The 25,504-nt window shown below is 40.3% G+C and overlaps 1 protein-coding gene across 2 annotated transcripts in view; it reads right to left on the reverse strand.

Moving 5' to 3' along the window:
- The window catches only part of LOC132824768 (metabotropic glutamate receptor 8), a 245,686-nt gene that overhangs the window by 93,500 nt on the left and 126,682 nt on the right, over positions 1–25,504 (reverse strand). For both annotated transcript variants that reach the window (XM_060839488.1, XM_060839489.1), the window contains exon 5: positions 23,225–23,425. In XM_060839488.1, the coding sequence (XP_060695471.1) occupies positions 23,225–23,425 (201 nt within the window). The remainder of the gene's footprint in view (positions 1–23,224; positions 23,426–25,504) is intronic.

Consider the following 25,504-nt stretch of genomic DNA (forward strand, 5'->3'; position numbering starts at 1 on the left):
AGAAAGGTGCAGCTGCTCCTGCTTTTGCCAGTCCTGTCGCACCTCTTGATGTCCACGCTGGAGGTTAATCAGTAAGTACTGATCTGTAACTTAGCATCATGAAGATCAAAGACAAAAAAATTCAAGGTAGCATAAACGACCTCCAAGGTATTGGAAATCACCTCTGAAGCAGGGAAGGCAGAGTTTCAGAGCAGGACACTTGCAGGCAAGGCAATATCCCTCAATCATTATTATTTAAAACATATTTTGCCTGCCTATTGTCCAGCCTGTTAAATCCCACCATGGTCTCAGTTTACTTTCTGGGCAAGTTCCATGATGTTAAAGTCAGAATTCTGGGTTTAAACAGCAGCTGAGAACTTTACATATTTAAATAGAAGATTCCTCCTTTCCCCACCAATGCACTTTCCCATAGGTGTTTTCCACATGTTCTGGATCATACTCAATTTAAAGTTGAAAATTGGTCCATTGTTTCTAATTTCCCAATAGTTGCAGTTACTTTAACCTGCCATGTGCTCAGAAACGCTCTCTCCATGAAAGGTCAAAACTCCCTCCTAAAGTATGTGGAGAAAGTACAGTCCAAAATGTTGGTCAGAAATCAACACTCAGTTTCTCAACAAAAGCACCAATACAAGAAACAGACTGAAAAAGAATATGAGCCTTACAGTATTGATGTCTTGTGTAAACAAAGTAATCATTCATACACTGTGACAACTCACAACAATGTAAGAAATGATATGTTCCTAAAGGCAAGGTGATGCTTCACAGTTTTAAGTATATTAGTCTTTACATGGTTCTAAAATGTTGGAAAGCTAACTTTCCCAAAACAAATGCTTGGCAGTCAGTGAAGAGAGAACATTCAATTTACAGATCAAGGTGGGCTTATTATTATGTTCTAGAAGTACACATCAGTACAGTTCTTGGAAAATACAGAGATGAGTCACATTAGAGTGTCTGATCTTCATTCTGTGACACAATGAAATCTGAAAGCTTGAAGCTACAAAAATGTGGGACTTGCTATTGGTAATGTGGCAGTAGTCTCACAATATGTAGATCTTCCTCTATATATCCTCTTAGGTATGTGCCAATACCCGAGCTGGTGCCTGTGAGTATGAAATCACATATCCTTGTCAGTGTCCTGCATTACATGACAATGTTGCACTTCTTGTGCATCTTAAAATGAAAAAGGCACAAGGGTAAAGTTATGGTGGGAAGAGGAAATGTAATTGTATTTATATAGTGCCTTTCATGTCATAAATTATTCCAAGGTGTTTTACAATTGAGTTGTCAAACAAAATGCGATACCAAGTCACAAAAAGAAGTAATAAGGCAGATGGGCCATAGCTTGATTAAAATGGGTTTGCTAAAAGAAGGAAAGACAGGTAGAGACGGTGAGTTTTAGGGTAGGAATTCCAGAGTTTAGAGTTTGGCAACTGAAGACAAGGCAACCAATTGTGAGGTGATTAAATTCAGGGATGCTCAAGAGATGAGAAGTAGAGGGCAGATATTTTAAAGGCTGGTGGGGTTAGAGGAGATTAGGAGGAGCAAAACCATAAAGGACTTAGCAGACTGTCTATGTCAGTGCTGGAAATCACAGCAGGTCAGGCAGCATCTGAAAAGCAGGAGAATCGAAGTTTCAGGCAAGAGTCCTTGATGAAGTTGCCCGAAATGTAAATTCTCCTCATCCTCGAATGCTGCCTGACCTACTGTGCTTTTCCAGCACCACACTCTCAACTCTGATCTCCAGCATCAACAGTTCTCACTTTCTCTTAGCCTATGTAAGTGTCTGAGCACAAGTTTTGTTTTATTCATTCACAGGATGAGGGCATCGCTGACTAGGCCAGCTTCATTGCCCATCCCTAATTGCCCAGAGGGCTGTTAAGAGTCAATCACATTGTCATGAGTCTGGAGTCATGTGTAGGCCAGACCAGGTTAACGATGGCAGTTTCCTTTCCTAACAGACATTAGTGAACCAGATCAGCTTTCCTGACAATCAACAATAGATTCATGGTCCATAGACTTTTAATTCCAGATTTTTTCTGTTATTCAATACAAATTCCACTATTTGCCATGATGGGATTTGAACCTGGATCCCGGAACATTCCTAGGTCTTTGGATTAACAGTCTAGTGGTAATACCACTTGACTTCACCTCACCAAATTCTTTTATTCAGTTATTTATTTTTCCTCGTTTATATACTTTAGCATCAGTTCCAATACTATTCTAAACCACGGAACTAGATTAAATTTTAATCACTTATCTGGTATTCACATTTGCTTCCTCTAAAGGGTACTGTGAAGCAATAACTAAAGGGTGAATAAGTTGGAAAAAGCAAAGCAAAGGAACTAATCCTGTCCCTAAGTCTTTTACTCCCTTAGCTCAGAACTTTGTTAAAGTTATACTCCAAACTACGTTGCACAGACAAGGCTCTGTGTATATGCTCTCAGGTAGCTTAGCCCCAGGAATAGGACAACCAATGTAAGCCTAGTTTCTTCAATTACTTAGCTTTATTGCTCCCAAATAGAGACATGCATATACCTCTGTTCAAACTTGATTGAAATTTAGAATTTGAACAATAAATTACAGATAAGTATTCAATGCAAAATATAAACAGAACTAAGATTTCATTACTCACCTAGTTCATTCTATTCAAAGACACATTTGTTGCTTTCATGGTTAGTCATGTATCTTGATCCCAGTGCCTCTTTTCAGAAGCTATGCAATTTCAGCATTATTAACTCCAGCAATGAACACTCTCAGATTACTTTACTGAAGTGCTAACAGTGACTATGCCTGCAAAAGCTGGAATAAATCTTGAACTTGCAACCTTCAAACTCAGAGGTGAGAAAACACTTACTGATTACATTGACCCTCACTTTGCAGGTTGTGAATTGGATTTTTGTTCTCTCAGAATGAAAGACCAATCAATTTCATATAAATGGGAGCATTAAGCTATGGTATGCAGGGTACTGATATTGATACAGCAGCATTTAAAAATCTTGTTGGGTATTTTTGCTTTTTGGAAATATTTGTAATCTTCTTAGTTTTTAAGATTTTGTGAATTTTATGATTAAACACAGCCAATGAGAAAGATTTGGTTTTAATATAATCCTGTGGAAAATCTGTTCAAGCTTGTCTTGAACAATGACATAAAAAAAACTATTTCTACGACTTCTATCTGAAGATGTTGTTGATGATTTCTGACACATTACCAATAGTGATTCCCACATTTTTGTATTTTCAAGTTTTCAGATTTCATTGTGTTACAAAATGAAGATCAGCCACTCTAATGTGACTCATCTCTGTATTTTCCAAGAACTGTACTGATGTGTGCTTGTAGAACATAAGAAACCCACCTCAATCTGTAAATTGAATGTTCGCTCTTCACTGACTACCAAGCTTTTGTTTTGGGAAGGTTAGCTTTCCAATATGTTCAAACCATGTCAAGAAGACTGTACTTAAAACTGTCATTATGGCTACAGACAATAGTGTTCAATAGAGTTTGCAGAATGTCACAGTGATCTACCATCCAACATGTTGCTAAGACTTGGGTCTGGGGCAGTGACACTAACTCCATGAAGCACAAAGCTGTTCAAAGCTTTTCTGGGGATTAAAGTGTGCCCCAAGCAGTGCCCTTGCTGTTATCTATTTGACAGCCTGCCTACGCTGTAGCCACCCATTGCTACTCACACATTGTTCAGATGCTGCACTTCCAAGATGAGCCTTCCAAGCCCTCAGTTGCTCAAGTTCATTCAGCAACTTGGGCCCCTTCATTGAAACTTAGCAGCCATTCAACAGCTCGGCAACAGTCACTAGGGCAGTACTTTCAGAGAGCACCGGGCAAGCCTAGACACCAACACAATAGGTACATTGAGTTTAAAATATTTATGTTATGATGAATTTTAGTTTCGCATTTCGGGCAAGAGGATGATATGATCATCAGTGAGAGCGAATAGACAAGAAGTGTGGGGCTGTTCGGGAATGAGGAGTTTAGGTTGAGGCTTGGCTGACTTTACTGAACTGAGTTAATGCACAGGCCGAGCAGAAAGTGATAATCCAAGTTGAAATCTCCTTTCCTCTCCCACCATCTCTTCTTTCACACTCACTTTCTCCTCCTTTCCCTCGTGCTCTTCCTGTTCAGCTGCATGTAGTGTCTGGCAAGGACTGTTCCTTTATGATGGCAAAGTGGTGGCACTGCATGCAGCAGATCACCATGAACGTGTGTGTGTGTGTGTGTGTGTGTGTGTTTGTATGAGAGAGAGAGAGAGCGCCTGAGAGCAAGAGAAATTAAACAAGCCCTTTTCTGAGACTCGAGTAGAGTCATAGCAACACAGAATCACATAGCACAGAAACAGACCCTTTGGTCCAACTCATTCATGTCAACCAAGTTTCCCAAATATAACAAGTCCCATTTTTTTGCGTTTGGCTATGGAAGTTGACATATTTCAGCGATGACCTCCTTAGCAAAGAATTGTGCCACAAACATTGACCTTTGCTGAGATTTCATGGAAGAGAATTGCTCGCAGATTATCCTAGACAGAAACTTCCTCCTTTTGAGAGCCATTTTCTGCCCTCCGCCTTGCAGTTTGTCCTGGTCTGTTTGACTTCTGTCTATCCTCCCAGTCATATCTACTTCAAACAAAAATCCTACTAGTGCATCTATGCCTGATAGAACAACTGATTTATGAAGAAATCTTAAAGTCAGCAAAACAACCCTTCACTTTCTCATTCTTAATCTAGAAACAGTTTAGCAAGGCATCACAGCCATTTGAAATTTCAACAGCAACATATCAACCACCAACTACCTTTTAATTAGTAGGTAATCTCTTTATTTGGTGAGAGAGCTGATGACTGTTTATTTCATTTGAGTCATAGTGGATTTACTTCCATGTGGTCCCGCTGGTAATGAGGTGCATTTACATGTGATTCATTGGCTGATTTAGTTGCAGATATAGTCAGTCTTACCATGGGGGTGAAAGGTTGCTGAAATTGCTTCCTGATGGGTGGTCATTAACCAGGATACCAATCCGGTTAGAAAGAAAATATGGAAGATCCTTCAAGATTTGAGCCTTGCAGAAGGAATTCCACCTTAACTATCCCTGCTTTTATTATTAATCCAGTTGACAGATGATAAGTATTATAAATATTCCTGCTAGTGGTCTAATCTAACAGATTTATAAGTACTCAAACAAGTGAAGACATCTTTATAAAGCCATTTATACATTGCTACTATTACACTAGAAGTCAAAGCTTTTTGTCTTGCATTCATCAGGAGTAGGAAACAAGAAACAGACTTGACAAAAAGGGACATCAAGTTGTACAGCATGGGAGGAGGGTGCTGATTGGTTGGGCCTTTGCTGGCATGGATATGCAGCAGGAACAGTTACATAGTTCTCAGAGCAGGTACATAGACTCTGATGAGTCAGGTGTTACCATGGGGGTACAGCAGAGATTGATGGTCTCCAGATCCCTTTTCTTTTCCCATGAAAATGGTATAATGTAGGTACAAATTCCTTTGCCTACATAAAATAGTGTCATGTAGTAATATATGTAGCTGCTAATTCATTTATTAAGACCATTAAGATAATGGAGTCACAGAATTAGGAAGAGTGCAGCAGTATGGGAAGCATCCAAAGAGCAGGAGAATCGACGTATCAGGCATGAGCCCTTCTCCTGAAGAAGGGCTTGTGCCCGAAATGTCGATTCTCCTGCTCTTTGGATGCTGCCTGACCTGCTGCGCTTTTCCAGCAATACATTTTCAGCTCTGATCTCCAGCATCTGCAGTCCTCACTTTCTCCTCACAGAATTAGGAGTCAAATGATAGTCATGAAAACAAGAATGCCTTCTTCTTTTGAAAAAGGCTAACTTGATATGTTATAATGTAGAGTGTAGAATACTTCCAGTGTGGAAACAGGCCCTTCGGCCCAACAAGTCCACACCGACCCTCCAAAGAGCAACCCACCTGGACCCATTCCCCTACCACTACGGGCAATTTAGCATGGCCAATTCACCTGACCTACACATTTGTTTAGGACTGTGGGAGGAAACCGGAGCAAACCCACGCAGACGTGAGGAGAATGTGCAAACTCCACACAGACAGTTGCCTGAGACAGGAACCTGAACCGGGTTTCTGGCGCTGTGAGGCAGCAGTGCTAACCACTGTGCCACCATTGAAGATTATGTTGGAGTCGTTCTTAAATCAAGCTAATAAAGGAAGTGTAGAAGTTGAATTTGACATATGAATTTACACTGAAAATACAGTGCCCCCTCATCCCCCAAAAATAACAGAATACAGAACAATACCGACAATAATGTAAAGATTTATTACCCAAGTGACCATCTTAATTGTGTTGAAAGCTGAGGAGTTTATAATTTGATGGCCCTCTTTAAAAAAAAATACATTAAAGGTAGGCATATGATCAACAAAATTATAGTTATATATAAGTACTCAAACAAGTGATGACACCTTTGTAAAACCATTTATACATATCTACCATGGAAAATATCTACCATGCAATTGTATGTCATTATGGAAAGTGTAAGGATCTGTTTGTTAGTAGTAGAGAGGTAAAATACAATAGTTGTAGAGGGATAGATATAAAGTTTAAAACCAAAAGTAGCTTAGAGCAGAATGAAAGACATAGGCATGCAGAAGTTTATAGGAGTGAAAGATTAATTAAAACTGTGGATCTAAGAAAGATGATGAAAAGTCAATTTGGATTAAAGAATCTCCCATCTTTAAGAGCTAGAAAAATAATGGCCATCAATGCTAAGTTAACAAAAATTCTTCCTGATAAGACGAATAAAATATTTTGGTTAAGAGAAAAACTGGGTGGCACGGTGGCACAGTGGTTAGCACTGCTGCCTCACAGTGCCAAAGACCTGGGTTCAATTCCCACCTCAGGCGACTGACTGTGTGGAGCTTGCACATTCTGTGTGGGTTTCTTCCAGATACTCTGCTTTCTTCCCACAGTCTGAAGCTGTGCATGTCAGGTGAATTGGCCATGTTAAATTGCCCGTAATGTTAGTTGTAGGTTGCGCTTTGGCGGGTCGGTGTGGACATGTTGGGCTGAAGGGCCTGTCTCCACACTGTAAGTAGTCTAATCTATAAACTCACTTCCATAACTAGTAACCATCAATGAAATTAAAGACCCTATTTAAATGGGATGAAATTGAATATGTTATAATGAAGAGCACTGAAATTGTAGCTGAAAATGTAAATTTTTAAGACTGATTCAAGAACATTGCACAAAGGAAAACAACATAATAGAATTCATCAAGGCTAACATACAGTTAATTGTAAGGATAGAAAATCCTTTAGTAGGATGAAGGAAAATGAAAATTTAATAACTGAAGGAAATAAGCCAAATTTAAGTAGTAGATAATAAAAACAGGCCAAGTAAGGTAGATGTAACCAGAAAGTTTTTACAATTTTCAGCATGAGGAAAAAATTTGCCTGAAAAAAGATGTCCACATTGAGGCCAACACGCTCATTTTATTAAAAGGACAAGAGGAGACTGGCGAGAAGAGTTATGGGTGACGGATTAAATTGATCTAGAATTACATTTAAATTAAATTATCTATCAGTAACAACAAAGCTGATATTGGGAAGTTCTCAATCAGTAATAATTATACCAATGAGAAATATCACTAATAGATGATATTGCTGAAAATTAGGTGAGAGGGAGTATTGAGGAACTGAAAATCAGTATTGCCTCCTGCCCAAATAAATTAATACAATAGATATCAAATACTTATTTATTTCAAATCCTACTCTCCCTTTTTTTTGTTAAGTCTTTTGATTCAAATATCTATAATCCCAGACAAATTCAAAAATGGAGGATGGTTTAATTTCAAAATTTGAAGAGCCACTCATTTTTAGAAAATTGATCATTGGAGGCCTATTACAATTGGCTTTGTTTTATTGCATTCACTTATTACAATCACGGATAAAAGATTGTCAAAACCAATTAGTATTAGTCCTTCATAAAAAGAATTTGCAGCCGGTGCAACTGTGTGTAATGAAAATGTCACAACCCTACAAAATTGGTTATAGGGTGCAAAAAGAAAGAGGCTGTCACATTTGTTCTTAAGTCAAGAGTGTGGTGCTGGAAAAGCACAGCAGGTCAGACAGCATCCAAGGAGCTGGAGAATCGACGTTTCCGGCCAGAGCCCTTCATCATTTGTTCATATGGCCATGCTTCTTGACACTGATGGTCACAAATTGATTCTTGAAATTTTACAAAGATTCAGTGCATATTCTAAATTGTTTAAATTTACTCAAAATGTAACATGATTTTACGTGCTTGTGTGCATATAGCTACACAAGTGTATGATATAGTTATGGAATGTGGCAATAATTAACAATGTTAGTTTTAATCCTTAAATGACCTAAGCAGTAATTCTCTGTCATCACCGTTATTTAATGTTATTATGGTTATTTTGTAATGCATTGTGAAGGAGAAATACACCAGCTATCAAAATTGGCAACAGCAGTAGTTCGGTAAATTGCACTTTCTTTTTTCCTGACAATTTTGCTTAAAGCAACTCACACTTAGTACGACGACAAATCTTTGGATTTTCACAAATTTCTGCTAGAGACAGTCCTGAAAGTTAACATCAAAAAGATTTCTTTGCTTTATATATTTAGTAAAAACAAATAATTTCATTTTAAAAATGAGAAACCGTAGCTCTTAAATAAACTGTATTAGCTCAATAGATTTCAGGAATATTGCAGGAGCCCATAGTGATCACTGAGTAGGAATTAAAGATGATAACTGGGAAAGTATATTGCAAAATTGGATTAATAATTTTATGGAATTAGTGTTAAAACTTATCCAGCAGTTAGCAATGTTAAAATTATAATTGATTCCAATGTTCTATTACTTCTTAATATTTAATAAGGTATCCCAAATATTCTTATTAAATTTGATATCATTTTCAAATAATTCAAAAGACTAAGCTATGAGTCCTGCCATAATTACTGATTCTCTGCACAAGCCACTGGGATAGTGGCTTGGAACTTCCAAATACTTTTGACAAAAATAAGATATTGGAGTCCTTGAATGAATCATCAGATTCTATGATCAAGGTTTTATTTACTCACAGCAGCATGAACCTGGTCAGGAGGACTGGAGAGTTTAAAAGCTTAAAATTTCTAAAAGAGTTACAAAGGAATTATACTATCCAAGTGGCAAGAGTGCTCACAGTATGCTCGAAACTTCAGCCAGTGAGATTATCGGGACTTTAATAAATCAAGCCAAAATAAGAACCAAACAGATCGGCGTGGTCAATTGGGGGTGGGTGGGGAGGGGGAGGGGAAGGTGGAGCTTCAAACATGGTCTACTTCAAAGGTCCATGGTGTGGGTTTCTCCTGTGTTTTTGACATCCATTATCCATAAATGATATCAATTCAGTTTTCTAAAGAAATCTTCGTTCATCAAGACATTATAAGTTCAAGCATATACCTGACAAGGTATTCATCACCTTTTGCTGAAAATGTGTTGCTGGTTAAAGCACAGCAGGTCAGGCAGCATCGAAGGAACAGGAAATTCGACGTTTCGGGCCAGAGCCCTTCATCCATTCCTGATGAAGGGCTCTGGCCCGAAACGTCGAATTTCCTGTTCCTTCGATGCTGCCTGACCTGCTGTGCTTTAACCAGCAACACATTTTCAGCATTCATCATCTTTTGACAGGAAAGGGCAAAACAGAAGCTGCGGGTGTGCTTTTGACAAGGAAACACCTCCTCGTGCCTTCAGAAGTTGTCTATTCGTCAAGAACCCAAGGATTCATCACCATAATAAGAACAAGAATACATTGAAAGAGTAAGTTGTAAAACATGGTTAGACAGCATTCATTGAACTGTAATTTAGGCCTAAGGACAGTAATCTCTGTTATTTGTGAAATATAACAATGTCACAATGGTTGATGTCATGGTCTGGTTCAAAGAGAGCAACACATCGTTGGAGAAGTGACAAACTGAGAAAATCACAAACTATCAAAATCTTAAATCCCTGATTATTGAATTGACAACAGGCACCAACATTCAATTGTTCATAACCCAGGGTAAATGGTTCAACCTAAAAGTATACCCTGTTGATTTTCTTACAGATGACAAGCTGTAACATTACCATCAGCCAGATAACAAGATTAGCCATGCTACTATGTTTGGACATTTTGAAGATTTTTATGGATACTTACCTATCAATTTTATATCTTGCTTAGTAATGAATGCAGTTTACTACAGTTTTATTTTTGAATTTAGATTTTACATTAATTTAACATAGGATTTTCATTAATAAAATTCTGATTTTTTTCTATTTATATCTCTGCCTATTTAGTTTTAGCAATCATATTCGCATTTCTTGGAAGGACATCTTGATATAATTCTCAGTTCTTCACTGTTATTTTATCTCTGCTCTTTTACAGTACTGAATATGACACCAGAGCCAAGCTTTTATGGAAGAGCCATGTTAATATACAAATAATGTATCTGTAACTTTTAATTTATTTTATAGTGTAAATCAATATCACTAGGAAGTACTATCCTTCATGCTGCTTTACATGTTCTGCTGCGTGGAGGATGTGGAAGTGAGCATCACTGGTTGGGCCAACATTTTTTGCTCATCCCTAATTGCCCTTGAAATGGTGGTGGTGAGCTGTCTTCTTGAAATGCTGCAATTCATTTGGTATAGGGACAACCACAGTACTGTTAGAAGGACGATTATGACCCAGTGACAATGAAGGAATTACAATACAGTTCAAAGTCAGGCTGGAAGAGGAAGTTGCAGGTGATTGAGTTCCCATGCATCTATTGCCACTTCAAAGGTGGTGGAGGTCATGGTGCTGTCAAAGAGCTTTGGTAAATCACTACACTGCATCAGTGAAGGAGGGAATGAAAGTTGAAGGTCATGGATGAGGTGCCAAACAGGCAAGTTGGTTTGTCCTGAATATTGTTGGTGGTCTAGGCATACACAGCTTATTCTTTCATACCCCTGTCTTGATAGGTAGTTGATAACATTCCTGGAGACAGGAGGTGAGTTACTTGCTGCAGAATTACAAGGCTCTGACATACAAGCCACAGTATGTGTATGGCTGCTCCATTTCAGTTTCTGGTCAATGATAATCTCCAGGATGTTGGTATTGGAGGTTACAGTGATGGTGATGATATTAACTGCCAAGGGGAAATGGTTAAATTCTCCATAGTTGAAGGCCGTCATTGCTTGATAATTGTATGACAAAGACTACTTGTCACTTAACGCCCCAAAGCCTGATGACAGATTAGTTTTACATAATGATTGAGCTTATGATCCTGCCTACTGTGCATTCAGAAATACTAATATATGCATAACTAGGTCATTCAGGCCATCAAACCTGCATTGCCAGTCAATAATATCATGACTGATTTGTTTACATTTTGATTTAGCATGGACCCCACATAATCTTGATTCTACCTCTGCCTTGAAAATATTCAATGACCCCATGTTCACCATCCTCTGAGAGTGAGTTCTAAAGCCACTTAACCTTCTGAGAGAAAACAGTTTGCGTCATCTCTGTCCCAAAATGCGACCTCCAGTTTCAAACAGTGTCTCCTAGTTCTGCACTCAGCCACAAGAAGAAGCATTCTTTTCATGACACCCCCACCCCCATCAAGTCTCTTCAAGTCCTTATATACCTCAATCAACTAATAAAAAGAATCAATGAAGTCACTCTTCACTATTCCAACATTCTTGTGAGAGTCATAATGTGCACTATTTCCAAGATGTCATCTGCTCATCTAATTACAGTCTAAGTATGCATGAAAATATTACTAACATGATTTGGATCCCTAATACCACTCACAGCACCCTGAAAATTGGTACTATCAACCCCAATTTCTCTCCAACCACCTTTCAAATGTACTGTCCAACTGAGGGTCTCTCGGTCTGTTCAAATTCAAAAGTCTTATTTTCCTATTGGAGAATACCACGAAGCAGGTCCAAATAAACTTCACACCTTAAACAAAACATATTATCAATCAAATTCACTCTGAGAATTTTGCTGTATGCAAATCAGATACCATTTGCAACAACAGTGATTATACTTTAAGGCTAATTTGGTGTTTCTTTTTGATTTTCTCATGAGCATCTTTGGCTAAACTACATTTATTGCTCATCCCCAATTAAGTTTGAAAAGGTTGTAGAGGTTAGAGCTGTTTAGTAGATGTAAAAGATGCTGCATTGACAAATATTACCTCGCTTTTAAAATATTCATCAGAAAAAAATACACTATCCCAATTACAGAGTTTCAATGTTATTCTCAAGAAACAAACTCATACTTAACATTTTGCCATTCCCTCAGCCCCTTTCAAAGCACAGCACACTCAATGAATTCTTTTTTCTTAATGATGTCCGCAGTAGTACAATTATATTGCTATCACTCCTTGAAAGAAAGAATGGAGTCACATCTTCATTGGAATCTCTCAAGGCAATGGAAAGTGCAAAGTGCTGCAGTTAATGAATTACTTTTCATCAAACAGTCACTATGGCCTCAAGTTTTTTGTGTTATTGCTGAGAACAAAATTGGATCTGAGAAGATTTGTCTGAAGGTCCTACAAAATGAAGACAGCTCATTCCTGCAATTCATGTTCATTATCAACACTGTACCTTCCAGTATTCTGAGTGTGTAAATGAGTTCATCAAATAGATATTACTTATTGCTTGAGAAATAGTCAGTCTCAAGTCATTAAACTGGTGATTGGATTTCATAACCCACCTCTTCCTTCAACTAAACAACCTCTCCTGCAATTGTTTGGGTGGCTAGAGGCTATTTACCTCAGCAAAGCATATCTCATTACTCCAACGATCACTCAGATGATCTGAGCTACAAGAGACTCCCTTCCCACATGCATTTTCATTCAGTACTGCACCCTTAACCCAAATCCCAATCTCACTTGTACATTCCCTTATTTTCCAGCCATTGAGCATCTAACACCTTTCTCTACAGTCTCCCTTCAATTTCCCCAGTTCCTCACTTCTCCCCTGTTTACTACCTCATTTCCTCCCTACCCTCTAACTATCCAAATCTCTATCCCTCCTCTGCTTTAGCCTTCTTCACCAATGGCCTCCATTACAATTGCAGTTGACCTAAGGTAGTGACCTTATTTTTGACTTTACATGCATAATGGACACATAAATTGTCCTTTCTATTGTAATTGATGTGAAGAAGTCTATTTGAGTTTGCATCTTAAGATGTCACACATCTCTGGTGTCACACATCCCATTTTAATAGCTTGCTTATTAATTTGCCAGTCTGAAACTCTAGAATAATTTGGGAGAGTTTTAAACATATTTGAGGTTGTAAATTTCAACTATTGAGTGGGGCTGTGGATTGGTTTCACCACCATTACCTCTGAGCTCTCTACCATCTTTGAGATTTAAGGTAACTGGCAAACTAAGCCATGGAGACGTACATGAGGAGAAACCTTTTTCATGGAGCGAGTGGTTAACATTTGGATAGAACTGACTGACAGTGCAGTGGAGGCAGGTTCCGCAAGACACTGCAGAGAAGTTTAGATTATTATTGGAAAAAGTAGCAAGTGCAGGATTAAAAGATGAAGGGAGCACAGTGGCAGTAGATGGAAAGCAATTTGGAAAGTCAGCACAGACACAACAAATTGAATGGCTTCTTTGTTGTAATCGTTTTGTGATCTTATGTTAGATTGTGAGCATGTGAGGTGACTGCCCGGTAGATCCCAGTTGGATAAAGATTTCAGAAACATTGAACGTAACAGCAAGAGTAGGGCATTCAGTTCTTTAAGTCTGTTCCACCATTCAATACGATCATAGATGACCATCCTTTGTTCCCACTTTTGTCCTGTACCTTTTGATCCCTTTAGCACTAAGAGGTCTGTCTTCAAAACATTCAATGTTTTAAACTCAACTGTCTTCTGAGGCAGAGAATTTCTCAGGTTCACCACACTTTGGGTGAAGGAATTTCTCCTCATCACAGTCAGAAATGGCCTATCCAGTATTCTTAGCCTGTGACCCCAGGTTCCGGACTCCCTGGTCAATGAGAACATCCTTCCAGTGTTTACTCTGCCTAACCCTGTTAGTCATTTGTGGGTTTCTGTGAGAACCCCCTCATTCTTCAAACTTCCAGTGAATATAGTCCCAAACAATCCAACTGTTCACACATCAGTCCCGCCATCCCAGGAATCAGTCTGGTTTAGTTTTTCTTTGTTATTCTTGCATTTTCTTATTCATAAGTTATATTTGAATATATGTTTCCTTTTACCCTTTACCCTCATTCCAGATATCTTTTGCCTGTCCTGATAGGTTCTCTTGATTTCTCTATTCTCAGTCATCCTCCTTAAGGCACCTTGGCCATTCCTAGTGGTTGATTCTGACCCAAAGCTTCACTCTCCTGATTGGATCTTGGTGACTGCTACTCCCCAGCAATGGTTTGGCAGCCCATTGTAGCTCACAAAGGTTCCTTGTAGCTTTGATTTGAAAAAGTATTCACAAGTTCCATCTCTAGCAGATCTAGCCCCACTGTCAGTACCAATGAAACTAAACTTGGAACCCACAATCCTTGAAGCTGTATAAAACCATCACCAGTCCATGCAAAACACAGCCAAAAGCAAAACAACACAGTGTGAAAATGGGCGGTGAAAAAAGTGTGGCGGTGGAAAAGCACAGCAGGTCAGGCAGTATACGAGAAACAGGGGAATTGACGTTTTGGGCATAAGAACTTATGACTGAAGCGCAATTCTCCTGCTCCTCGGATGCTGCCTGATCTGCTGTGCTTTTCCAGCGCTACACTTTTCAACTCTGGATGTCCAGCATCTGCAGTCCTCACTTTCTCCTAAAAATGGAGAGTGACTTGAATAGAAATTCTTCTCTCAATCCAAAACAGCTCAGCATTACAAGCACTCACATCACCAAGATTAAAAATCACACAACACCAGGTTATAGTCCAACAGGTTTATTTGGAAGCACTAGCTTTCGGAGCACCGCTCCTTCATCAGGTAGCTGTGGAACAGGATCATAATGCGCACAATTTATAGGAAAAGATTACGGTGTCATGCAGCTGAAATGATATTTTGAACAAAGCAAGATTTCAGCTGCAGAATCTTTTGCTTTAAATTCTGTGTCTTATGATCCTGTTCCTGATGAAGGAGTGGCACTCCGAAAGCTAATGCTTCCAAATAAACCTGTTGGACTATAACATGGTGTTGTGTGATATTTGACTTTGTCCACCACAGTCCAACACCGGTACCTCCACATCATGATGCCCAAGACTGACGGATTCTCATTGTGCAGCGTGTTAAGGGTTATTGAACATAGGCTGGAAATTAGGATGCAGATACCATTCAGTCATCAAAATGCATGGTAGAACCCACCCAAGACATTGAATGGCAGACTGATGAGAGCAGGAGGATATCAGGCACCGACATCGCACTGAGGAGACCCTCCATCATGCCATATGATACTATTATCGTGCTAAATGGACTGGGCATCCATGAGGGCTGAAGCCCAGCAGCAGCAGAACCTTCACTCAAACATAATCTGCATCCTCATGACCTGGCATGTCTCACCACTCCAGGGGCGGACAATTAAACAACTCACTAGAGGAGAAGGCTCCACAAATATCGCCCATCCTCAATGGTAGGGGAATTCAACACTTCAGTGCAAATGATAGGGCTGAAGCATTTGCAACAATTTTCATCCAGAAGTGTAGAGTGGATGATCCATCTCAGTTTCCTCCAGTGGTCCCCAGCGTCACAGATACCAATCTTCAGCCAATTCAATTCACTCCACGTGATATCAAGAAACAGTTGGAGATTTTGGATAGCGCAAAGGCTATAGGCTCTGGCAACATTCTGGCAATGGTAATGGAGACTTGTGCTCCAGAACTTGCTGTCCCCCTAGCCATGCTGTTAGAGTAGAGTTACAACAGTAGCATCTATTGGACAATTTGGAAAATTGCCCAGGTATGTCCTATATGGAAAACCCAGGAAAAATCCAACTTAGCTTTTCAAAGCAGAGAGCGGCGGGAGCTGGGCGGAAGTTCAGGCGTAGCGCAAAGCTGTTCGGGAAGGTAAGTGATTGCTATTAGAGTGGGTGTGTTCTAAACCCCAGGTCCTACAAAGTAGGGTCTCCCTCCCTCCCTCCTCCTCTAACCTAAATTAAGAGTCCACAGACTTGCCACAAAAAGAAGGTCTAAGGAAGTTTGGATCGAAGTGTGAGGCTTCAGCTCAGGAGTCTTTGACAAGGAGAGGTTGAGTGAAGTGATTACACCACAGTTGAAGAGGGTGAAGACATGACTGCCAAGCTGGTTCAGTGCGCTACGTGCTTGATGTGGGAGGTCAACGACTCTAGTGTGCCTGCCTCGTATATGTGTGGAAAGTATCTGCACATTCAGCTATTGACCGAGCATATTGCAGTGCTGATGAAAGAACTCGAGGACCTTAGGCTCATCCGAAAGAACGAGATCTTTCTGGACAAGACCTTCAGTGAGGTTATTACACCCATCATGCCAGAAGAGAGCAGAAGAGAGCAGACGATGAGAAAGGCAGAGAGGAGACAGCTGCAAGACACCCCGGGAGAAGTACCCGTCAGGAACAAGTTGAAGCTTTTGGAAACAGTAGAGACAGATGACACTGCCAGTTCGCAAGGCGGCCAGGTCTGTCAATCAAAAGTTGGCGCAGAGGCAGAGCGGAAGAGTCGGACATCACACAGAGCCGTGGTAATAGGGCACTCCATCGTGAGAGGAACTGACTAGGGTTTTTGTGGCAGCAGACAGGATTTAAGGATGGTGTGTTGCCTTCCTGGTGCCAGGGTGAAAGACATCACAGACAGAGTGCGGGAAATCCTCAAGGACGAGGGTGAAGAGCCAGAGGTGGTGGTACATGTCAGCACAAATGATGTCAGGAAGAAGAGGAGGAACATACTACAGCGAGACTTCGGAGAACCAGGAAGAAGGCTAGAAAGCAGGACGTCCAAGGTGGTTATCTCCAGTTTGCTTCCAGTTCCTCGGGCTGGTGTGGCCAGACACAGGACTTGAATGTGTGGTTGGGGAACTTGTGCAGGAAGCAAGGATTTAAGTTCTTGGATCACTGGGGTATATTTTGTGGTAAGCATAAATTCTACAAGAGAGGCGGTTTGCACCTTAATAGGTTAGGGACCAGCATTCTGGCAGGCAGGCTTTCTACTGCAACACAGCTACATTTAAACTAAGTAGCGGGGGGAGGGGACAAACTGGATGTTTAAAAAGGAAATTGAAGGGAAAGTTAGAACAAGAGAAGTCAAGAAAGACAACTGTATCAATGAGGCAGAAAACTCGGAAAGGGATTGTGCTGTAAGGTTGAGTGAAATAGGGGTTGATGGGAAGGGTGAGAGCAGTAACAAATTAAAAATACTTTATATGAATGCACGAAGCATTAGACATAAGATGGATGAGCTTGAGACTCTTTTGGAAATTGGCAGATATGACATTGTGGGGATAACTGAGACGTGGCTTCAAGTGGACAGGGCCTGGGAAATGAGTATTCATGGCTACACGTGCTATCGTAAGGACAGACTGACGGGCAGAGGGGGTGGGGTGGCCTCGTTGGTAAGGGAGGATATTCAGTCCCTTGCGCGGGGGGACCTAGAGTCAGGGATGTAGAGTCAGTGTGGATAGAGCTGTGAAATACTAAGGATAAAAAGACCCTCTTAGGAGTCATCTACAGACCCCCAAACAGTAGTCTGGATGTCGGATGTAAGATGAATCAGGAGCTGAAATTGGCCCGTGGTAAAGACGTTACTACAGTTGTTATGAGGGATTTTAACATGCAGGTAGACTGGGAGAATCAGGATGGTATTGGACCTCAAGAAAGAGACTTTGTGGAGTGCCTCAGAGATGGATTCTTAGAGCAGCTGGTGCTGGAGCCGACCAGAGAGAAGGCAATTCTGGATCTGGTGTTGTGTAACGAACCAGAATTGGTCAGAGACCTCGAAGTGAAGGAGCCATTGGGAATAGTGACCAGCATACATTAAGCTTCAATCTGCAATTTGAGAGGGAGAGGGTACAGTCAGAAGTGACAGTACTTCTGTTGAATAAAGGGAACTATGGAGCTATGAGGGAGGAGCTGGCCAAAGTTCAACGGTGCAATACCTTAGCAGGGATGACTGTAGAGGAACAAGGACGGATATTTCTGTGTATAATGCAGAAGTTGCAGAATCAATTCATTCCTAAAAGGAAGAAAGATCCCAGGAGGAGGCATGGGTGGCCGTGGCTGATGAGGGAAGTTAAGAAACATATAAAGTTAAAAGAGAAAAAGTATAACATAGCAAAGATAAGTGGGAAAACTGAGGACTGGGAAGCTTTTAAAGAGCAACAGAGGATTACTAAGAGGGAAATACGCAGAGGGAAAATGAGGTACAAAGGTAAACTGGCCAATAATATAAAGGAGGATAGTAAAAGCTTTTTTAAATTTGTGCAAAGCAAAAAAATGGTTAGGACTAAAATTGGGCCCTTGAAGACAGAAACAGGGGAATATATTATGGGGAACAAAGAAATGGCAGAAGAATTAAATGGGTACTTCAGATCTGTGTTCACTGGGGAAGACACAAGCAATCTCCCTGAGGTAACAGTGGCTGAAGGACCTGAACTTAAGGGAATCTATATTTGCCAGGAATTGGTGTTGGAGAGACTGTTAGGTCTGAAGGTTGATAAGTCTCCGGGGCCTGATGGTCTACATCCCAGGGTACTGAAGGAGGTGGCTCGGGAAATCATGGATGCGTTGGTGATTATTTTCCAGAGTTCGATAGATTCGGGGTCGGTTCCTGAGGATTGGAGGGTGGCTAATGTTATACCACTTTTTAAGAAAGGTGGGAGAGAGAAAGCAGGAAATTATAGACCAGTTAGTCTGACCTCAGTGGTGGGAAAGATGCTGGAGTCCATTATAAAGGATGAAATTACGGCACATCTGGATAGTAGTAACAGGATAGGACAGAGTCAGCATGGATTTATGAAGGGGAAATCATGCTTGACTAATCTTCTGGAATTTTTTGAGGATGCAACTCTGAAGATGGACGAAGGAGATCCAATAGATGTAGTGTACCTGGACTTTCAGAAAGCTTTTGATAAAGTCCCACATTGGAGGTTAGTGAGCATTTTATTAGGGCGCATGGTATTGGGGGCAAAGTACTAGATTGGATTGAAAATTGGTTGGCTGATAAGAAACAAAGGGTAGTGATAAATGGCTCCATTTCGGAATGGCAGGCAGTGATCAGTGGGGTACCGCAGGGATCCGTGCTGGGACCGCAGCTTTTTACAATATATGTTAATGATATAGAAGATGGTATCAGCAATAACATTAGCAAATTTGCTGATGATACAAAGCAGGGTGGCAGGGTGAAATGTGATAAGGATGTTAGGAGATTACAGGGTGACCTGGACAAGTTAGGTGAGTGGGCAGATGCATGGCAGATGCAGTTTAACGTGGATAAATGTATGGTTATCCACTTTGGTGGCAAGAACAGGAAGGCAGATTACTACCTAAATGGAATCAATTTAGGTAAAGGGGCAATACAGAGAGATCTGGGTGTTCTTGTACACCAGTCAATGAAGGCAAGCATGCAGGTACAGTAGGTAGTGAAGAAGGCTAATAGCATGCTGGCCTTCATAACAAGTGGAATTGAATATAGAAGCAAAGAGGTGCTTCTGCAGCTGTACAGGGCCCTGGTGAGACCACACCTGGAGTACTGTGTGCAGTTCTGGTCTCCAAATTTGAGGAAAGACATTCTGGTTATTGAGACAGTGCAGCGTAGGTTCACGAGGTCAATTCCTGGAATGGCGGGATTACCTTACATTGAAGTGACTGGGCTTGTATACCCTTGAGTTTAGAAGACTGAGAGGGGATCTGATTGAGACATATAAGATTATGAAAGGATTGGACACTCTGGCAGCAGGAAACATGTTTCCGCTGATGGGTGAGTGCTGAATCAGAGGACACAGCTTAAAAATACGGGGTAGACCATTTAGGACAGAGATGAGGAGAAACTTCTTCACCCAGAGAGTGGTGGCTGTGTGGAATGCTCTGCCCCAGAGGGCAGTGGAGCCCCAGTCTCTGGAATCATTTAAGAAAGAGTTAGATAGAGCTCTCAAAGATAGTGGAATCAAGGGTTATGGAGATAAGGCAGGAAGAGAATACTAATTAGGAATGATCAGCCATGATCATATTGAATGGCGGTGCAGGCTCAAAGGGCTGAATGGCCTAGTCCTGCACCTATTGTCTATTGTCTAGCCAATTACCTCTCCATCATTCTACTCTTGGTCATCAGTAAAGTGATAGAAAGTGTTCACTAGGGGGAGGGAGTTGCAGAATTTTGACCCAGTGACACCGAAGGAGCTGTGATTTGTTTCTAAGTCATGATTCATTCACTTCAGCAAGGTGGCTCACCTCCAACTTCTCAAACTCAGTTGGGGATGAGCAATAATTGCTAGACCAGCCACTGATGACCACAACCCATGAATGAATAAATTAAAAGGATTGGCAGGGATCTTGGCTTATGCTCAAGCAATAGCTTCATTGTTGAATAAGTGATGGTATGCTTAAGGATTAGAAGCAGTTTATTTCCTACTTGTTACGGCAAACCTTGCACAAATTCAAGATCCTGTAATAGTTTCCATTTGTAACCAAGAGAAATTGTGAAAAAGGGCTTTTCATCTGTCCTCTTAACATACTCATATCCAAATCTGACATGCTTTCAAAAGAAAAGGTTGTTGTTTCAAACTATGCTGAAGTTATCAGGAATGCTTGAGGCACCAAGATTTCAGTAAATTTAACAGAAATATATTTGTCAACACCTGATAGGTATATTCCAAATGTCACCATTGCAATAATGTTCACTTACATGCAACAATTCTGAGTGTAAGATTTTGAGTAGCCAGTCAGTTTCATGCCAGAACTATCAACCAAATATAAAAGGTGCATCCTATGAGTTACACGGCATAACCTGTCCATATTTAACCTGACTTTGCCTGCTCCAAGTTAGAACTTGAAGGAAGGATTTTCATTTTTTTAGGAAAACTGATTCGACAATATAACTAATGGCTATTGACAGAGGTGTAAAAATTGTCAGCATGAATACTTTAAGGGATGAACCCAGCATTCCCATGGGAATAAAGATAAGCCAGGATGGTGGTCAACTCCAAAGGAAACTCCACAGGTCACAAGTTCTACTCCTCCGACAATTTCTTATTTTCTTACTCAGAAGGTAAGAATGCTCTTGGAAAAGTGAAGCTGAAAACATTTTCAATCTTAACGTTATTTCACCGTCACTGAGCAATGTCAACTTATGCAAGTTATTCACCACATGAATAGGATTGTCAAAAACAGAGTCAAGTCAAAAATGGCTCCCAAACTGAGGAGATTACCCATAGTTTGTCTCACCCATTTTCAATTATGTCAACTCTAAGATAAATTAAAATACAGAATTAAAATAGGGAAATTCAGAGGAAAACATGTCAGCATATTAAATGAGAATGTCACATAAGAATTTTTGCAAGGTTTGTGATGGTTGTTCCTCAGGAACAAACCACGACAAGCAGACCTAACACAGCCAGAAACCCTAACCACCTTATCATACATCAAAGAAGTCTCAGAAATGACAGCCAGACTACTGAGACCCCTCGGAATCCTAGGAGCACACAAACCCACCAACACTCTCAAACAAAAACTAACAAACTTAAAAGACCCAGTACAACCCATGGACAAAACCAACGTCATCTACAAAATTCCATGCAAGGACTGCCACAAACACTATGTAGGACAAACAGGAAGAAAGTTAGCCACCAGGATACACAAACACCAGCTAGCCACAAAAAGACACGACCCTCTCTCCCTCGTAGCCCTACACACGGAGGAAAACAAAAACCACCATTTTGACTGGGACAACACATCTATCCTGAGATAGGCTAAGCAAAGACATGCCAGAGAATTCCTAGAGGCCTGGCACTCCAACCACAATGCCATAAACAAGCACATAGATCTAGATACCATCTATCAACCCCTCAGAAAACGAACAGGAAATGACATCACCACAAACCCCAGGAACCCTATCCAGGACAAACATATAAATAGAAAGCATGAGAAAACAGCTTCGCTTCACTTGAAGGTCGCCACTGATGATGTTACCCAGCCAGGTAATGAAACGTCTGGATATCAAACCTACAGCTCAGCGAGCAAACCTACACCCTAAAGTCATATAAGAATATTAACAAGATTACAGTGCAATTAATTAACAATGCAGTTCATAAGTGGCATCTAGTAAATTGAGGAAAATCCTATAAGCTGATTGTACAGTAAGAGTAAAGTCACTTTATATCTCAATTCCTGATTAAAATCTCACAATTAGCCCCAGTGGAATGTGGGTCTAAATTCACTGTACCTCAATGCCCAAAAAAATAGGAAGCCTGAAATCACACAGCTAAAGGCCCATGAATGTCTGATCCTCAGCAGGTAGTTCACGGTGGTAACAAGGACTACAGCGATAATTATACCAATTGAAGTTAAGAGCATGCAGATGGATGGCACAGTATTAAGTGAACAGTTATTTGAGCATGTATAAGAAATGATGGTGTAAAGCCAGGGGATAGATACCTGCAATGTTTCACCTTGAGAATAAATCTCTTTACGTTATTTGCTGACACCCACATCCACGGGCAAATGCCAATGTGCACAAATCCAGAAAGGGGCATGTGCACATTTCCAGTTAGTATTTCATCACATAGAATGTCTGTGTGCTTTTGAAATGGGGTTCAGCAACAGAGTATCAGGGCCCGGGAGGAGGAAGTGGTTGGTGGGGGGAGGGTGGTGAGGGGGAGAAAGAATGAGTAGTGAGAATGATTTGCAGAGAGAGAGGTAAACAGGAAGTGAGAGGATCTGATGGGGGGGGGGGGAGTGAATTGGTGGGGAAAGAACCACTCCTTCACCTGGTGTTCCGACAACGCCCCTCCCCCAGTCACAAATCCCACCTCCAAGCTCCCAGGCACGTCCTCCGAAACCAATTAAATGCAGATGCATAGTTTAAGGCAACCCATGCACTGGTTTCAGCATTCGGAGCCCAAATCCATCCCATGTAAACACTAGCTCCCCCCTTTCACCAACTGCCGACTGGATTCCAACACACAACGAAAATGTTTCCAAACATAAGCAGGAAGACAATGTTTGAGTAGAGCAGGAAATGAATACACTTACCAGTGAAGTTTACAGCTCGAATATACCGCAGCAACTCCTTGCCATCCACAGAGCTCATTGTGGGACAGAGACCAACATAACCAGGGCACAGTTCTTTGTGCATATTGTGTAATGCATGGGCCATTGAGTACACAGCATCGATGACAAACTGCACTTTTCCTTCCTGCTCATACGATGAATCCCTTCCAATTCTTTCCAATCCTATAAATAAAGTGAATAGGTTTAGCATTAATTTTTTTTTAATACCTAATCAGTGCCCAATGAATGCAAAGTTGCTTCTGGTATTCAATAATTCAAGTTTAGCTTGGTGCTTCACTTCAACCAGCTTCTCTCCATTGCTGCCTCATTCCAGCAGATCATTGTTCATTAATCTGCACCTTACCACAGAACTAAATGCTACTCACTCTCCATGTGTGCCTTTTATCACCAATAATCCAAATACAAGCAAGATCCTCAACGCCTCAGGCTCTGGTACCTCAAGTCAATAGTTCAGTAGGATAGTGTTCACCTGGTGCTTAACAATGTTTCCATGTGTGCAGGATATCAATGAGAAATTACAACATTTAACTCTGATGGAATGGAATTGCAAGATGGCAATATATCCCTGCACGAAAACATCAGTTTCAAAGTTACGTGTGAAAAATATTTATTGGTCAGTTTCATCATGTTAAAAGGCTTTCTAATTTCTACTCATGAAACTGCAAATAGGCAACTGCAATATGCTACAACAGCTGGTTTGCCAAATGTTACTAATTCCACAGTGATGTGAATTATCTAATGGAAATAAAGAGAGTGTGCCCACACATTACTGATTACCTACAAGAAAGCTTACAGATTCTGTAAAGATTGGCACAATGTACCACAGAGACCCTGCATCACCACCATCAGCTGTGACTGAGGAGATGCAAAACAAGCCCGGTAAATTTTTTGCATGCTTCAGCAAGGGGTATTTAAGGTCAGGCATACAGGAAATAATGTAAAATGCTGCAAAGCAGATCCATATTTTCTGTTCACACTGTTTTCACTTATACTCGCTTTAATATAATGTTGGGATGAGTGATCAAACTTTAGCCTCAGCTCATAAATAATAAATGCTAATATTTGGAGGCTGAATGTTGGAAGTTCTGTATTTCTGAAGAACATTCAATAATTCAAGAGCTAGTGAAGTCCAAGCTACCAATCATCAGAAGTGGTAAAGAATCTCTGATTCAAATTGCGGAGTTTCCTGCTATTGACACCACTGAGGATTACATCAAGTTTCTTATTTCATTCATTAGAAATTCATCCATTTTCCTAACCCAATGCGGATCGCTTTTTGTCAATTTCTAAGGAAACACACAACCATACAGCTCAGCAAGCAAACCTACACCCTACACAAACATGCGCCAAGTAATTCTTGGAATTCAGAAGGCTATGGATGCCAAGTCACTGATTATAGTCATGAAAGAGACAGAGATATATTTTTACATTTTAAAGGCATCAAATGGTATGAGAGAAAACAAGAGTGTGGGATTAGGATAGAGAAACAGCCATGATCATATTCAATAGTATTGCAGTCTTTGAAGAACCAAATGACCAACTCCTGCTCTTAATCTCTATGTTTGTGAAAAGTTTAGGGGTACAGCTTGAAATGTCAAGAGGGTTTGTAAATATGAGACATTACTTTGCCCTTGCTTTCCAAGGATTATTTCATCACCTTTAGGAATGCAACACCAATTCCTCTGCATATCATGTTGGATGGCTCTCATCATCTATTCATCATCAAGAAGCCAATATCTTACCTAGTACCTGAAATAGTGATGAGCCATCTACTTGACATACCTTCATGAGATGGGCAATAATTTCTGGTCCTGCTAGTGATGCCGAGGGTGTGAAGAAAATATTGCTTTGTTGTTTATTCAGAAATTAAAAGCCAATTTGTTGCAAAATTCGGAATTAATTGGTTCCTACAACCTCTTCCATCTTTGGTGCAAAACCTATGAAATCAGTGATCTACAAATATTTGTTCTCATTATATTCTGGTATATAAACAAATGCACATCAAATCCCGAAACAAGAAGTAAAGGAAAATACTTTCTTATTGTTACAAAGAAGAGTAAATTATTTTGTCTAATACATTGTCAGAAGGGTGAGATTTTTGTGAAGTAACAAACCTAAGCCTATGGAGATATACATATATGGGATCCAGTGGGTGCATTGTGTTCTTTATTATTCATTAGCAATGACATCAGATCAAAGGAAATAACTAAGTTTCCATATTAATGTCAATACACATTGTTT

Source organism: Hemiscyllium ocellatum, chromosome 19 (assembly GCF_020745735.1).
Source record: "Hemiscyllium ocellatum isolate sHemOce1 chromosome 19, sHemOce1.pat.X.cur, whole genome shotgun sequence".
NCBI lineage: Eukaryota > Metazoa > Chordata > Chondrichthyes > Orectolobiformes > Hemiscylliidae > Hemiscyllium > Hemiscyllium ocellatum.